At 41.6% G+C, this 14,554-nt stretch overlaps 1 protein-coding gene across 2 annotated transcripts in view; it reads right to left on the minus strand.

Annotated features, from left to right (window-relative positions):
* Positions 1–1,095: 1,095 nt before the first annotated feature.
* Positions 1,096–14,554, minus strand: part of LOC117811410 (vinculin-like) — a 31,971-nt gene continuing 18,512 nt past the window's right edge. Inside the window, exons 8-23 of one of the 2 annotated variants that reach the window (XM_034681660.1) lie at positions 13,297–13,387; positions 13,049–13,196; positions 12,289–12,442; positions 11,731–11,906; positions 9,653–9,843; positions 8,549–8,748; positions 8,146–8,274; positions 7,583–7,732; positions 7,376–7,484; positions 6,948–7,250; positions 6,726–6,850; positions 5,711–5,896; positions 4,505–4,681; positions 2,133–2,336; positions 1,952–2,056; positions 1,096–1,259 (exon numbers count right to left, since the gene is read on the minus strand). In XM_034681660.1, coding sequence (XP_034537551.1) covers positions 1,113–1,259; positions 1,952–2,056; positions 2,133–2,336; positions 4,505–4,681; positions 5,711–5,896; positions 6,726–6,850; positions 6,948–7,250; positions 7,376–7,484; positions 7,583–7,732; positions 8,146–8,274; positions 8,549–8,748; positions 9,653–9,843; positions 11,731–11,906; positions 12,289–12,442; positions 13,049–13,196; positions 13,297–13,387 — 2,595 coding nt within the window. In that variant the 3' untranslated portion in view covers positions 1,096–1,112. The remainder of the gene's footprint in view (positions 1,260–1,951; positions 2,057–2,132; positions 2,337–4,504; positions 4,682–5,710; positions 5,897–6,725; positions 6,851–6,947; positions 7,251–7,375; positions 7,485–7,582; positions 7,733–8,145; positions 8,275–8,548; positions 8,749–9,652; positions 9,844–11,730; positions 11,907–12,288; positions 12,443–13,048; positions 13,197–13,296; positions 13,388–14,554) is intronic. The other variant, XM_034681661.1, reaches the window with a different exon arrangement.

A 14,554-nucleotide genomic window follows, 5' to 3' on the forward strand; every position in this document is an offset into this window, starting at 1 on the left:
CAAATAAAGAAAGTCTGGAAACATGATCAAGATGGCTGTCAACAAGTAATGGTTTTGATTATCTTGATAAATAAACCCAAACAGTTCAACTGTTACAGAAATAGTGCAGAAACAAAGCACTCCAATACACTTAAAAATGCAGAAAAAAAAAAACATTTTTTAAGAATAAAGAGACCTTAAAGGAAGGCCTACTGCAGGGTCTAAAGAAAGTTTTCAGTGTTATATGTAATAACCTGGATTTTAAGTGTTTACAGAACTTTATGAAGCTTACAGTAATGTAAAACAAAACCTTTGGCATTGTTACTGTGAAATTTAAACAAAGTTAAAATCAAAACTCCCATTCATCCCAGCTTAGTGAAAACCTACCATCTTTAAAGTTTTGACCTTCCTGCAATCAACAAAAATATTCTATTGACAATGATATATTTTCTTCAAAATATACAATCACCCTTGAAGCTTTACCTTTAACCTTAAAGTTATAGCACTTTAATCCAGAAGACATTATAGCTCTTCAAGTATTGATAGATCATCTTTAAATTCATAGATTTTCAGTTAAAAACAGCGTTACTAATAAACGTAAACATGAAGAGGCTCATCAGCCCACACAAGACTCCACACATTAGTGTCAAACTCAGTGTACAAAACTTATCTCTGAGTGTTGTCCATAAAACAAATTACTACCGTATGTACAATAGACATTAAGAAACTCACTGAAGAAAAAAACTGCATTAAAGTAAATGTTCTTTGAGAGCCAAGTTTGCTGTCATCATAATTTGATTTAAGAAAATAGAAAAATTTTCATGCAAAAAATATATTTACCTGGGATTTGGATAAACTCTTGAAACACAACATACCAAAAATATATTTAAAAGCCGTCTTGATGAGCCTGCAGGATACCACAGTAACAGATAAAGGGACCTGGAGAGCAAAGCGAAACGACTCCAAAATAATGAAACCTGCTTCGTACCAGATCTAATGGTTCCTGGTATAAAACTACATGAAAAAAGCACCTGCAGTTTCCTCTTTGAAGAAGTGCACGTTTGCTACTTTAACTCAAGTTGTGTGCTATCGTTGTCTGGTAAATGGTGCTGTTAGTTTCAGTGACCAGGTTTTTATTGGTACCAGGGGGTCTTGCGTACCCATCGAAGGGTGCAACCTGAATCTGTGCGGATCTTGATGGAGGCTGCTTCTGCTTCTCTAACCGTCTCCTTTACGGACTGCATCAGATTCTGAGCGTTGTGGACCAACATCTCTGTGGCCTGGGCAGGAAAACATAGAGGTGAAGAAGGTTAGAGGTTAAATAACAGAGACAAGTTGTGATGGTGAAAACTGAAAACTGTGATTGTTTTTAAAGTTATGTTTATGGGCGTTTTTGCCTTTATTGGATAGGAAAGATGGAGAGAGAAAGGAAAGGTGGGGAGTAGAGAGTGGGGGAAGACATGCAGCAAATGGTAGAGGCCCCCCATATGGGCTGTGCTTAGACTGCTAGGCCAATGGCAAACTTTAATTATTTAATACAAATGTAAGCTCATTTTAAATTTGGTAACAGCAGCTTGTTTCAAAAGAGTTGGGGCAGGGTAATGGTGACCACTGTGTTGCATCACCTCTTCTTTTAACAACACTGTAAAGATTTAGGAACCAAGAAGACCAGTTTCTGGAGTTTTGAAAGTAAATGTTTGTGTGTTTGTCCCATTCTTGCCTGATTTAGGATTTCAGCTGCTTAACAGTTTGGGGTTTCCTTTGTTGTAATTTTTGTGTCATGATTCAAAAAATGTAGTACTGATGCTAAGTATATTTACTAGATCTGCACTATATGTTCATATAATAAAACTCACTACCAATGTGCCATAAGTTACATTAGTCACTCTGGGAATATAACAGTGCTGTAAAGTACCTGCATTATAATGAAAAAATTAGGAGTAGTGCATCCAGACTGTATTTGTGAGTTTACCTGCTCTGACTCCTCTTCACTGATGTTGGTTCGTCCCAGCATGGTGGCTTTGACAGTGGAGAGGATCTTAAGCTGAGTACTGATGGTGGGGATCCTCTCACACACCTGTAGGAAGAAACAAACGTGTAAATATCGATAGATGCATCACTTTCAGTATGTATTTTCGTCTGCATCCTTTTACCTGTAGCAGGTTAGTTCTGATGCGTCTGTCCGTGCACTGCTTGGCTACTTCTTTGGCCAGTCTTGTCACCTCATCTGAGGCCTTGGCGATATCCTTAGCACACTGGATCAGGGCCCGTTTGTTTCCACTTCCACCGCGCACCAACCGTGACATTTCTGCCATTAGCAGAGCCATCCGCTTTGCTGCTGCTATGATATCATTACCCTGTGGAAAGTGGGAGGAGGAGGAGGTGGAGGAGGAAGGAGTGAGAACTGTGAGCCAGATGCAAAAGAGGTGCATGGCTTTGAATAGAGGTGAAAATGCAAACATGTCATACGAGTCATGTTTACACACATTTGTATGTGATCATGAAAGTATAAGATACTGAGAGTTATGTCAATGTGTGCCAGTGATTTGTATGAGTGAATATGAAGTTTAAAAAAAGGCATTGAATTTAAAGGAGAAAGCTGCATGCAGTGTCAGTGCAAGTTCTTCAATTCCCATTGAAGACGATGATTCTGCCTTTCATTTCAGAGGCAGTTCTCACAGTCTCCCTCACATCACAGTTAACTAGATATTAGTATCCATGTGCTGATCTCCTCAGTGTTGGAGTGATCAGTGCAAACCTTGAGAGTAAGGAGCAAAGCAGGTGATTGTACGAGGCAAGCAGGCGATCTCATATCAAACTACATCACTTACAAAGTGTCAACATTGGCGTCACTGGTTGGCCAGGCAATGAGTGATTTACAGCACCGCTAACTGCGAGACAGAGCACATGGTTCTGTCTTCAAAGCGCTCAACCCAATCATGGGCATACAGCTGAAACGTGAGGTCAGTATTAGTTTTTATCTGGAGCACATCAAACAATTATACAGCAATCCATGACCCTTTAGTACAACCTTGGCATTCATCCATTTTGGATGGCAGCTATTTTCCTCTGTCGTCACTCGAGGGATGAGAAGCTAAAATGCTGTTAAAGAGTCATAATGCTGTGATTCAGGTTGCTTATGAACATAGGGAATTTGGTAAATGATATTTCACCACTTTCTGATTGATTACAGGAACTAATAGACAGTTGATAACCTGTATTGACATTGGGCCATATTTCAAGGTTAAAGCTGCTGTTGGTAGTCATGATATAAACATCAGTTTGGAGAGAGATTTCCAATGTCAACACTACCCCACCCCACCAGATTTCCCATACTTCCCATGCTTGTTGGATGCTTGCTATGAGGAAGTAGTGTCGGCTTCCAGCCAGTCAGGATAACTTAGTAGGGGCTGCCACTTGACCAATCAGGACAGAGGGTCGAAGAGTAGCTCTGATTGGTTCGTGATAACGGCAACGAAGGGGAATAATAACATTGCTTGATACAAAGGCGTTGGAAAACACAGAGATTTGGCCATAATCTCAAATTACTTCAATTACTGATGAGTTGATGGGTATTATGACTTTTTTTCCAAACCCAACAGAAAAAAATAATATTTTTTTACCCCATTCCTACCAACTGCACCTTTTAACAAAAATTGTTTTTGATAACCTATTAGACCCCGTTAGGCAAAAGCTAAAGCTAACATTTAACCACTTTTTAATGAACATTAACGATAGCTATCTTACACTGGTCTAGCATAACCATTAATCTTAAATGGTCAATTTATTGTCAGCTAATATTTATGTTGGCTAGCTAAAATCAAAAATAATCTTAACTGGCTTAACATTTGTTACATAACCAAGCAGCAACAGCCAGTTTTGCATAATTAGGAGCATGGCTGATTTGACTGAAAGGCAGACACAATGTCGATGTTAGCTAGGAGGCTAAAGACCCGCTTCAACTCCACCCTTTTGCTTCATGCTAGGTCAACCAAAAGTTAGGTGAAGTCTGCATTTCCAATATGGTGACTGCCATCATCAGGCTTTGAAACATATCCATGTTTTATACAGTCTATGTAGGAAATATCAATGTTAGCTACATTAACCTCTCTTCCTTTGGTTCCTTTAAAACTTCAACAGATTCCCTACATTTATACAAGTTGCAACCTGAAAACAGCATCAAATACTCCTCTTGATGAAAGCTTTTGAGCTTCTTAAACTGTGACGTTAGATAAAAATGGCTGCAATGTGAATTTGGTGAATTACATCAGCAGAACTGTGTATAAACCATGTCTGTGAGTAATAAAGCGATAGAAACAAAGCAGTCAGCAGCAGGTTGAAGGTTTCCACGGTTGAAACCGGTGCAGAGCGTTGGTTGTTTCTTTATCCTGCAGGCGTTTCCTTGTGTGGTGAATTTATCTGTTTGCATGCTTGGAAGTTTTTTAAGTATGTGTGGGTGCCTTTTTGAAATACTTCGTTCCCCGCTGTCTGGTGTGTGCACTCATGTTCATGTGCGTGCGCAGACCTTGCTGGACCACTTTCGCGCCTCCTGGTGGAGAGCCTGGGCAGCTGCCAGAATGGGTTGATTGACAGGCTGGTTGGAGGGCATCATCAGCAGTTCTGGCTCATAGTCATCCTCACCATCAGTAAACTCATCTTCCTCATCTACCTCCCTCTCCTCTACTGCCTCCTCCTCCTCAGGCTGGTTTTGGCAAGGGGAGGGGAGATTGGCATGGTGGTTGGAGGAGTGGGAGCAATTGGGATGGGAGGGAGGCAAAGAGAGGAGGGTTGGGAGGAGGAAGAGGAGGAAGAAAAAAAAGGAGGAACATGGAGAAATAGGGGAAGGGGAGAGCCAGGAAAGCATGGGAAAAGGAGGCATTTAGTACAGTATGGAAAACAAAAGACAGGAGATTTACAGGGAGGAGGACAGGCAAAGTACAAGCGCTGAAGAGGAGCAGGGAGAGGGAAGGTGAAACGGCACGCACAAGCAAAAATGGGAGCAAAGGGAATGGATAGGAGAGTTGTTTGGGGCTGGAAGCAGGTGGATGATGTGCCTTGCTCTGAGGCAGTAGATGAGTTGAAAGTTTGTAAAGCTTTTGTGCAGTCAAACAAGGTCTAACTGTGACCAAAACCAGGGCTTTGCATCCTTCTGGTGTATACAAGAGCCTAGGAGTGTGCTCGGAAACTTGGTGTGACTCACATGTGGCCTCAAAGGAGACAAGGCCGTCTGGTTCCCAAAGACACGTTTAATGAAAAGATCATTAAACAGAGTAGGAAAACTGATAGAAACAGGGCATTATATCCAGACAGTTATCTGTTATCAATAGTCGTCCTTTGCCCCATCCCTCAGCAAAACAGAACACATACACACACACACATATAAAACATTGACACCAACAGGGAATGGAGTGCAATAGAAATACTGTAAATATAGTGTTCATGTTCTCTTCTTCAGCGACACACTTAGAGGCTGCGTTGTCTCTCTTTTGCTAATATTTACACTTACAAGAGTGAATCTGTGAGTTATTACCAACCCTACACAACCCTGCTGCCCATGTAGAGTGATCCAGATACTGAGACATAAAACATCTGCTACATGGTGTCCATGTTGTAGAATGAATGTCTTCAAGACTTCCTGTTTGCATCTGATTTTGATATTCCACACATTTCTTTGATTTGTTTGGATGAAATTAGAAACTCTATGGCTCTGTGTGAGTCTGTGCGGACTGACCTTGCTCGACCACTTGCGTGCCTCATCGTGCAGCTGCCTGGCGGCCACCATCATGGGCTCACTGAGCACCTCTCCGACCTTCTGCTCCGGGAACTCCTCATCCTTCTCCTCTGGGGGAGGTGGACGTGGTGGGGGGACCTCACCCTCTGGCAGGGGAGGCTTGGGTGGAGCCTGCTCATCACTAACCTGGAAAACACACACATGTAAAAACATATATTAACTTTAGATGTATGATTAAGAAACAAGGAGATCTGTGGAGGAGAGATTCAGTCAAGTTCATATTAAAAACTCTGGCAGTGGGAGTATCTTCTAGTTTTGCACCATCCAGTAGTCCTGTATTAATGTTTACTCCTCAATTTAAAGGAGGATGTTTCTTTGAGGCCTTCTTAAGCCACTGATTGAGAGATTTTACATCAGTAAGAATAACTTTAAGTTAAATTCAGCTTTAGTTTTATACCTCATGGATAAAAAAATTTTAAATTATTGAAATCCTAATGTTTCTTAATCCTTATCAGTGCATATGAGTTTGTAATATCTCTATCAAGTAAGGCTCTCCCAGACCAAAACACAAATAGTAAAATATGTCCTGTGTTACCAAAAGTGTTATACATTTGAAAAAAAAAACATCTTTCCTCAGCGAAGATCTTTTTTCTCTCAGTGAAGTTAACCTTCAGGAAAGGTTTCATGGCCTTTCAGGGTGTCGATCCAAACAGGCTTTTGTTTTGAGCTGTTTGTTTACATTTTATTGATCGTTGACCTTTTATTTAATCGTCCATTGATGCCTGGGTGTTTACAAAAAACACAGCTTCAAATTCACAAATGCACCAAAGCCCTGACCGCTCTGACCTGCTCTCCTCTGAGCTGCTCCCCTGAGGCAGTTAGAGCTGAAAGGTCACTGCTACCAAGAGAGATGGAGATGACTTTTTCCCCTTTCACCATCTTTATTACAGCTTTCATAGTGAGTGTTGTGATTCAGGTGTTTGCCGTGGATAACAGGGGTTATGTGTGAGCTTACATGGAGCTGGTCCAGGTCTGGAGGTGGAGGAGGGAAGTCAGGCTCCTGAGGCTGGAAGGCTTCTCTGACCTTTCCAACTGCAGCCAGAATCCTCAGACAGGAGTCTAGGTAGGCTTTCTGCAGAGCTGCAGCGGAGAAGATGAAGCATTAAGAGAGATATAGATATAATAAACCTTGTTGTGCTGCATCCTGAACATGTGTTTGCAGGATGCACTTCCACACCTTTATCTTGTATGTTTCCAGCCACAGCCTTAGCGTCCATCACCATGGGCGAGATGGTGTGTGAGAGGATGTCTGACGCGTGTTTCACCGTGTCTCTGAACCGAGGATCTTCAGAGTTCTCCACCTCCCTCTTCGCCACCAACAGGACCCGGTTAGCTCGTCTTGCTATGCTTGTTGCCCCGGCAACAAGCATTTGGGGCTGAACATTTGCCATGGCAACACGGCACTTGTCGATGTCTTTCTTTATCGCCTCCTCGGATGCATCTAACAGAGATTTGGTGTCTATGGCCTCATCCACCAGACCTGAGGCAACACAGGTCAATATTAAATTATTGCTGGTTTTTAATTTGGATTTTTATAAACTTTCTGATATTTCTTTGTCACAAAATATTTCATGCCCGATAATTTAATGTTAAGTAATTCCTCACCGGTGAGTCTCTCCACATTGTCAATCCACTGGTTCTTCATGGTGTCAAAGTGCTCGTATGCTGCTTTATTCCCAGGATTCTTCAGCAGGATTCGAGCAGCAGAAGTCACCTGGACGTTAGAAAACAGTCAGACGGAGTATGAAACGCTCTGTGAGCTGCATGGTTCTTATCTATGTGTGCAGGAATGCAAATCAGGGAGCAAAGCACCTGTGGAGTGAGCTCCCTGGCATGTTTCACAGCAGCGTGTATCCCCTCTACTGTGCTCTTATTGGCTGTTCCCACAGCTGCAGCCTTTTCTGCTGTCGCACCGAGTCGACCTGTGTGGGCCTCGAAGTTTCCTGCACGTTCTTCGAAAACCTGCAATGAACAGGAACTCTGGATCTCAACTTATTTCATATATCATCTTTCATATATAATCTCTTATACATACAAGCATGCAGCCTCAAATGAGATAATACCACATGGAGAAATGTATAAAAGGCTTTAACAAGAAAAAAGGTGATTAAATAAGTTCATCTAAAAATTAAAACAAATATTACAGTTAACACATGATATTAAATAAGTCAATGAAATAAATAAAATCAGTTGAATCAGTAAAAAAAACAGAATATTTTTTTTACAAGGATATGAAATTATTAAAATCTAAAGCCAGATTAAAGACAGGCCTCTTGCTTCCTTTCAAATCTACTCAGAGAGCTGCTGCAGTCAGACTAAAGACAACACATCTACATGGTGCAAATTACTGGGATGCTTTTTTTAACTTCACTGACCTCCGCTCTGTTGGGGGCATCAGGTGGAGCAGTCGCAGCCACCGCCAGCAGTTTGACAGGCGTGGTGGTGTCACTGAAAACATCAGATACTTCCTGGGTCATTACCTCCTGCATGTGCTGCCTGAGGTCCTGTTAGGAACAGAGAGAGGTGTAATCTGTCCACTAGGGGGAGCTCTGCACCAACACTTTGCGGGTTACCTTTTTTTGTTAATTGTAGAAGGTACCAGAGACCAAAAGAAGTGGACTAACAAACATTTCCTGCAGGTTAACATTTAATTAATCAGACCTAGAAAGATGGGAATAAAATAATCGATTCATCGACTAATGATACGAGGTCTGCAGCCTGAGTTTAAACTGACTGCTTCATTATTTTATAAACTAATGGTTAAACCTGTTGAGCTACCTTGAGGCTGTCCTGCAGTTGCGCTGCTGTAGCTCGTGCATGAGGAGCCTCAGCTTCACCCCTGCCGGCCATGTCTGCCAGAGAGTTCATCAGAGCCTCCGTTCTGTCGCAGCGTCCCGCCATGTCCTGTCTGTAGGGACCCAACAGGCCTCCTGCCAGCCTCCTCCCTTCTCCAACCATCCCTCGGATCGCTGCCTGACCTGAGAGGACACACAGGGACCAAATCGTCCTTTAATAACATGTGGAAATTTAATATCTCCTTGTCCTCAGATACATCTTTAACAGGGCCTTATTTGGACATAATGCACTCTAATTTAGTCTTCTTGTATTAGTTGATAACATGCTCTTATATACAGGTGAAATTTTTGGTGAAGTTTTGATGGGATTTATGTAAAAACTTCTTGATTTTATCCTCAAAGAAAGCACATAGTAGGCAGATACCTTCATTCCATTGCAGTATCTCACACTCTGCTCCCATAGGGAAGCATGCAAGAGTAGAGGAAACAATCAAAACAACATAACAGGAACAGAACAAGTGACATCAAACATCAAACAAAGCATTAAAAACCAAACAATGAAAGATTGAGTCAGTTAAGTTAGTCATTCTGTGATTCATACATGAGATGCCTTCCTGTGGGGGGTTAAGGAAATGGCATCAGTCACCAGCAAAGTCATTTCAGCACCACAGTCACGGTGAAATCCCTCAGCATTCAACCTGACTGAGCGTCTGGCTGTCAATAAGAGCCGAGCTCAGAGCAGAAAACTTTTCTGCCCTTTGCATTTTTTTTTTATCAGTAAAACCTGTCACCCACATCTACAAGCAGCTAGAGAGGCAGGGTGGATACATTCAGTGGCCCTGCACCAGCACAGTTGTTGAAAACATCTATGGAATATCAAAAATCCTATTGGACCATAAATGCCTCACATCTTTCAGGATCCTGTAAGCACCCACTAATCACAAAGAGTCCAGGATGCTGCTGTAACCACTTTCACTCGCTCTCCATCAATCATAAAGACTCTGACTGAAGGCATGGAAGGTCACAGAGTCTATTTTTGAGCTGAACCACTACATCATCCCGTCCTCCCGTCATCCTGCCCACTCACCCACTCCTCTGTCGTCCACTCCCGGGCTGTTCACCCAGCGCAGGGCCTGCTCCATCTTTCCCTCCAGGGTGACAGCAGGTTTGGCCGGTCTCATGTTGGCTACAGCTCGGTTCGTTTTGGACTGCAGGGTCAGCAGTGCCCCGCCAATCTGCTTTGCCAAAGCTCGGGCCTCAGGCGTGTCACCTTTACCCCTGAGACAGAAACAGAGAGGTGATTTGAAGGAGGAATAGAGATAAGCTGTTACATTCAGACCTAAACCCTCCACGGACCCGGTTGTTCAGAAGGTTTGATTCAAATAATGATAATCCAACTCTGGGGATCCTTTTGTTGCCATCCAGGATCAGGTAATCAGTTTACTTTTGTCCCATTTTTTCAGAGAAATCCTCGACTGGATGAACCGTAACCAAATACAGACTTTTAAAGGTTATCAAATCTGGATTACTAGTGCTCTAAACAGGACTACACAGGACATCATTTGTCCACAGGAGGCACCAAAATCCTCACAAACTGAAAGCTCCTTTGTTGCTTTAAATGAAATGTTTTATGTTTGATCTTAGTCACTGTTTGTTTTTGGAAGAAATGTTGGGATGAAATCCTCCAGGATGTTACTTCAACAATTCAGTGATCCAAGAGCCAAATATACAAAATCTGAAGTTTAATAATAGATCATAAGAGACCCACTTAAAAGTTTTATTAGATTTTGTTCCTGTGATCCAGCCTGAATCCAGTCCTCTGCTGGGATCATAATGAACGTGTCTTTACTTGGATTTATATAAACTGGAGATTTCCTCCCATGAAAACCAGGTTTGGATAAACTGATCAAGTTTGATTCTTCACTCCCTTTTTTCTTTGAACAGTGCATTATCAGGATTTGATCCGATCCCATACAGTAGCATTAATCTAATCAAACACTTCAGTAGAACCAGGCCCCAGTGTTAAAAGCTGTATGACAAACACCACCTTAAAGGAGAATACCACTTTATAAGACTTATGCCAATTTTATTCAATTGTATCAACAGAAACTTTGTCTAGTATGATTAGTAGGAAAGGTAATATAAAGAGGTCTGGTTGCTGTATAAGTAGTAAGTATAGGTTCCTGCATTGTCTGGACTAAATCCTCATCATGTCCTTATTTGTGAAGTGAAGTCCCTCTTGCTTCCCTTTTATCATGTAGTTTTCTTAATATGAAAAGTGCTGGAAGCTACAGTCTTCGTTCTGTGGCCCAGTCACAAGACGTACTTTTGCTTTCTCCCCCCCAGAGAGAAATGAGGAAAGGAGTTTTGGAATTCGCTGCAGGATGATTTGGGTCTGAGGGAGCTGGTGTCTTTGAATGTTTTTAAAAGGAGGTGTTGGAGGAAGATGCATCAGGTTGCAGATGCTTTGACCAGTGACTTCATATTATTTTTGGAACATGCTGCTGCTGATCTTGGCCAGGATACTCTTGTAAAATGGATTTTTAATCTTAATGAGGCTTTCCTGGTTAAATACACTTGAATAAATGTGTTAAATGTCAGTCCTATCTTCTCCTTTTTAAAGTTCAGATTCAGAGTTTTTCTTTGGATCTGTTCAACACTGGCTCATTTGTTTTGTTTGTTTTGTCATATTTATCTCTGCTTCCCTTTTATGGTCACAAAGCAGTTGAAATGGAGAGAAGAAATGTATATTCCTAACTGTGACTCATGTTGCTGTGATTCATTAAACTGAAGTACCATTGAGAAAATTAACTGTTTAAACACAATGCTCTCTAACTGTATACAATTTGAAGTTTAATGGCATATACCTTTAAGTAAGTGGTATTTTCCTTTCAGGTTCACCAAGTTTTGATCCTCAAACTCGTACTGACCCTCCACATTTATACCAAAACCCTGTCACACCAAATTCAAACAATTAGAAACCTTAAAGTTGGACTGATGCCCAGGGTAGACAGGCAACAACATAATGTCCAAGCAGGTAAAACATGCCACCTATTGGTTACATGTGGTTGCAGTTTGATCCTACAAAAAGAGGGTCTAAGAATTACATTGAATGTTAAAAAACATCATTGGTCATGCGTGTTAAAGAAAGGAGGGACAGCATACTGTCTACGCAGTTCCACGAGTCTGGCGGTGAGGCCTGCGATCTCGCCGATGGAGCGCAGGATGTCGTCTCTCTCTTTTGGGTCTTCACAAAGATCGGCGATGCGTTTGGCCTCTGCTAGCAGCGCTCTGATGTTCTCCTCCCCCTCAGGACCGCCGTTAGGATCAGCCAGCCAAGCCTGAAACATGCATATACATGATTTAGGTTCTAATCTGATCCATTTGTAAGATTAATCTGCACAAAAACAAGACAAGAGAGCTGTGAGAACGGAAAGGACAACAAGCATTCTGAATCTAGAGCTTCAAATGATTTAAAGTCTAGAAAACGATCTGCTTTGAAATGAGAAGGGAGATACTTTAAATCCTGCACAGAACATTACTTTTTAACAGCAACTACAATCACGAAGAATAAACCATATGTAACTCTGTGAATTTAAATTTGATCATGTAGGGACTGGAACAAGTCAAACAGAGAGCAAGAGACAAAAACATTGTTAATGCAATGCAGAGATGAGGTCGCGGGTTAACATGGATTACTGTGCTGTTGTTGTTTTATCTGACCTGTGCAGCATCCAGCCTCCTGGCAATGGCCTGCTTGGCATTGATTAAAGCCTCCAGTCTGCGAGCAGCACTGTCCACTTTGCCAAATAACAAGTCTAAGCCCTGTGAGCACTGGCCTGCACGCTGCACACACCCCGAGGTCGGGCCCTGGCCCCTGTCAAAGAAAAGCACAGATGACACCATAATAAATTTCGTTAGACACACACAGAGGTCGAGAAAACAGCCTAACTTATAGTCTTTTAAACCACGGACAGTACATAAGAAGTGGATGAAGCCTCTTGCTCTCAAAATTAAGCCAACGTAGAAAGTGCCTTTAACCTGCATCATTTTAAATGGCCAGCAGGGGGCGACTCTACTGGTTGCCACTAACTTACCTCTTAGCTGACCTATTACTTTTCCTTATGATTTTATGCTATGCTATTTTTATGCTCTAAAATGCTAGTTTTTAGCCGTCTTCACTACAGCATGATGTTATTTTGTAAATTATGGACCCATTTCAAATAAAACCGATGATACAGGGTGTAATTCAGGGTGTGTCTACCTGTTATTGACAAGGAGCTATGACCGCCTGTCAACCAGGATAGAGATCATGTTTATTCACCAGGTCGTCTAATTACAGTTTTTTCTCATCTCTAACAAACAGGATGGAGACAGCCACAACGCCAAACTCAAAGCCTCAAAAGTAAAGTCAGTAACCATTGGTTGGTGTTATGGTGGCTCTATCCATTAGTACAAAAGGTCTATGATTATCAAACACTACCTGATTCGGAGATCTGCGACCTGGTCTGTCATCTGTCCCAGAGCTTTCGCTGTTGCCAGAATGTCTTTCCTCTCCTTCCCAGCACACAGCTCCCCCATCTTACCCGCTTCATCCAGGATCACACGCAGGGCGACCTCACCGGGGTCTCCTGAGGACATCGACGACACACCACAACATGAGATCGTGGAATGATATTAAAAAAACAACACAGACTGAGGGTTTCACGTTGGCAGAATAAATCCAGTCACCTGGCTGTCCATGAGGGTCTTTGAGCCAGCTCTTAGCCTGACCCATCTTTGACTCGATCAAAGCCAGAGATCTCTTCAAAGCCTCCATATCCTGAGGAAAGAGAAACACAGCTTTGTGTATAGCTTTGTCAAAGCAGGAGTGAGAACAAAGCTTAACAATGCAAACTGTAAACACAAAGTGGATCATACTGGACATTGTTCTTTTAGTTTCTAATGTTCTATAATAAAATGTTAGGTTGTTAGCTGAAAGGATGGGGATTGGATAGCCTTCATTATTATTTTCTCACTCTCAGCAAAGCCAAAACTATTAAGCTTTTCTGAAAAAACTCAAACTCCCCTCTCTTGCTTGTTAAAGTCTGTCAAACCATATTTTTCTAAAGGATTCACATCTTTAAAATGTCACAATCACTAACTGTAGATTGGACTTTTGGAAAACATGTATATCTAAATAGTTAGGAAGTGTAATTTCCAGAAAAGGGCTTTGAAGAGGGATGAATTAACTTGTGGGGGACTACTTTCAGAGGCGGATTAATACAAATCTGCTGTGCAAGTCTGAATTCACAGCAGCAGGATTCTGAAGATAGTGTTGTTTAAAAATTGCAAGCACAGATGCTCAGCTTACATGAATATAATATTATTTTTGGGGGCTAGAGAAGTTACAATTTCTTGTCTTTTGGGCAAAAATGATGAAAATGTAAAAAATAATCAATCGCATTTGAGTGAGAGATCTAGAAATGACTTCATAAAACAGTCAGACAAATACAGATTTGCTTACTTTGGGCTTTTATGCCTTCAGTGAGAGATAGGACAGTGGATAGAGCAGCAAAATGGGACGAAAGAGTCAGGACAACGTGGTGCAAAGGGCCGCAGGTTGGAGTTAAACCTGAATGCCTGAATTAAGGGCAAGTAGGTGAAGTTTAACCCTCAAAGCCAAACCTGCACCCCTGTCTTTAGTGTTTTAAACCTGGGAACAAGTTTATTGTCATTCCGCAACAAATGATGCACTTTAATAATTAATCTCCTTATTAATACAAGCCTTTAGTGGTTTTAACTGAGAATTGGAGGAGTTTGTAATGAAATAGTGATGAAAGATGATAAAAAGGCAAAATGAGAGTTTTAAAGTAGTATAAGGACCTCACATATAAAGACGCCGCTGACTCTTTTATTGCTTTGTAACAGGTTTAGGAAAAAGTTGCTTCTTCCAGCTGACTGGAGTCTGAACCTCTTAAGGGAAACCGTTCAATACAACCCATCTATT

The sequence above is a fragment of the Notolabrus celidotus genome, chromosome 4 (assembly GCF_009762535.1).
Source record: "Notolabrus celidotus isolate fNotCel1 chromosome 4, fNotCel1.pri, whole genome shotgun sequence".
In the NCBI taxonomy this organism is placed as follows: domain Eukaryota; kingdom Metazoa; phylum Chordata; class Actinopteri; order Labriformes; family Labridae; genus Notolabrus; species Notolabrus celidotus.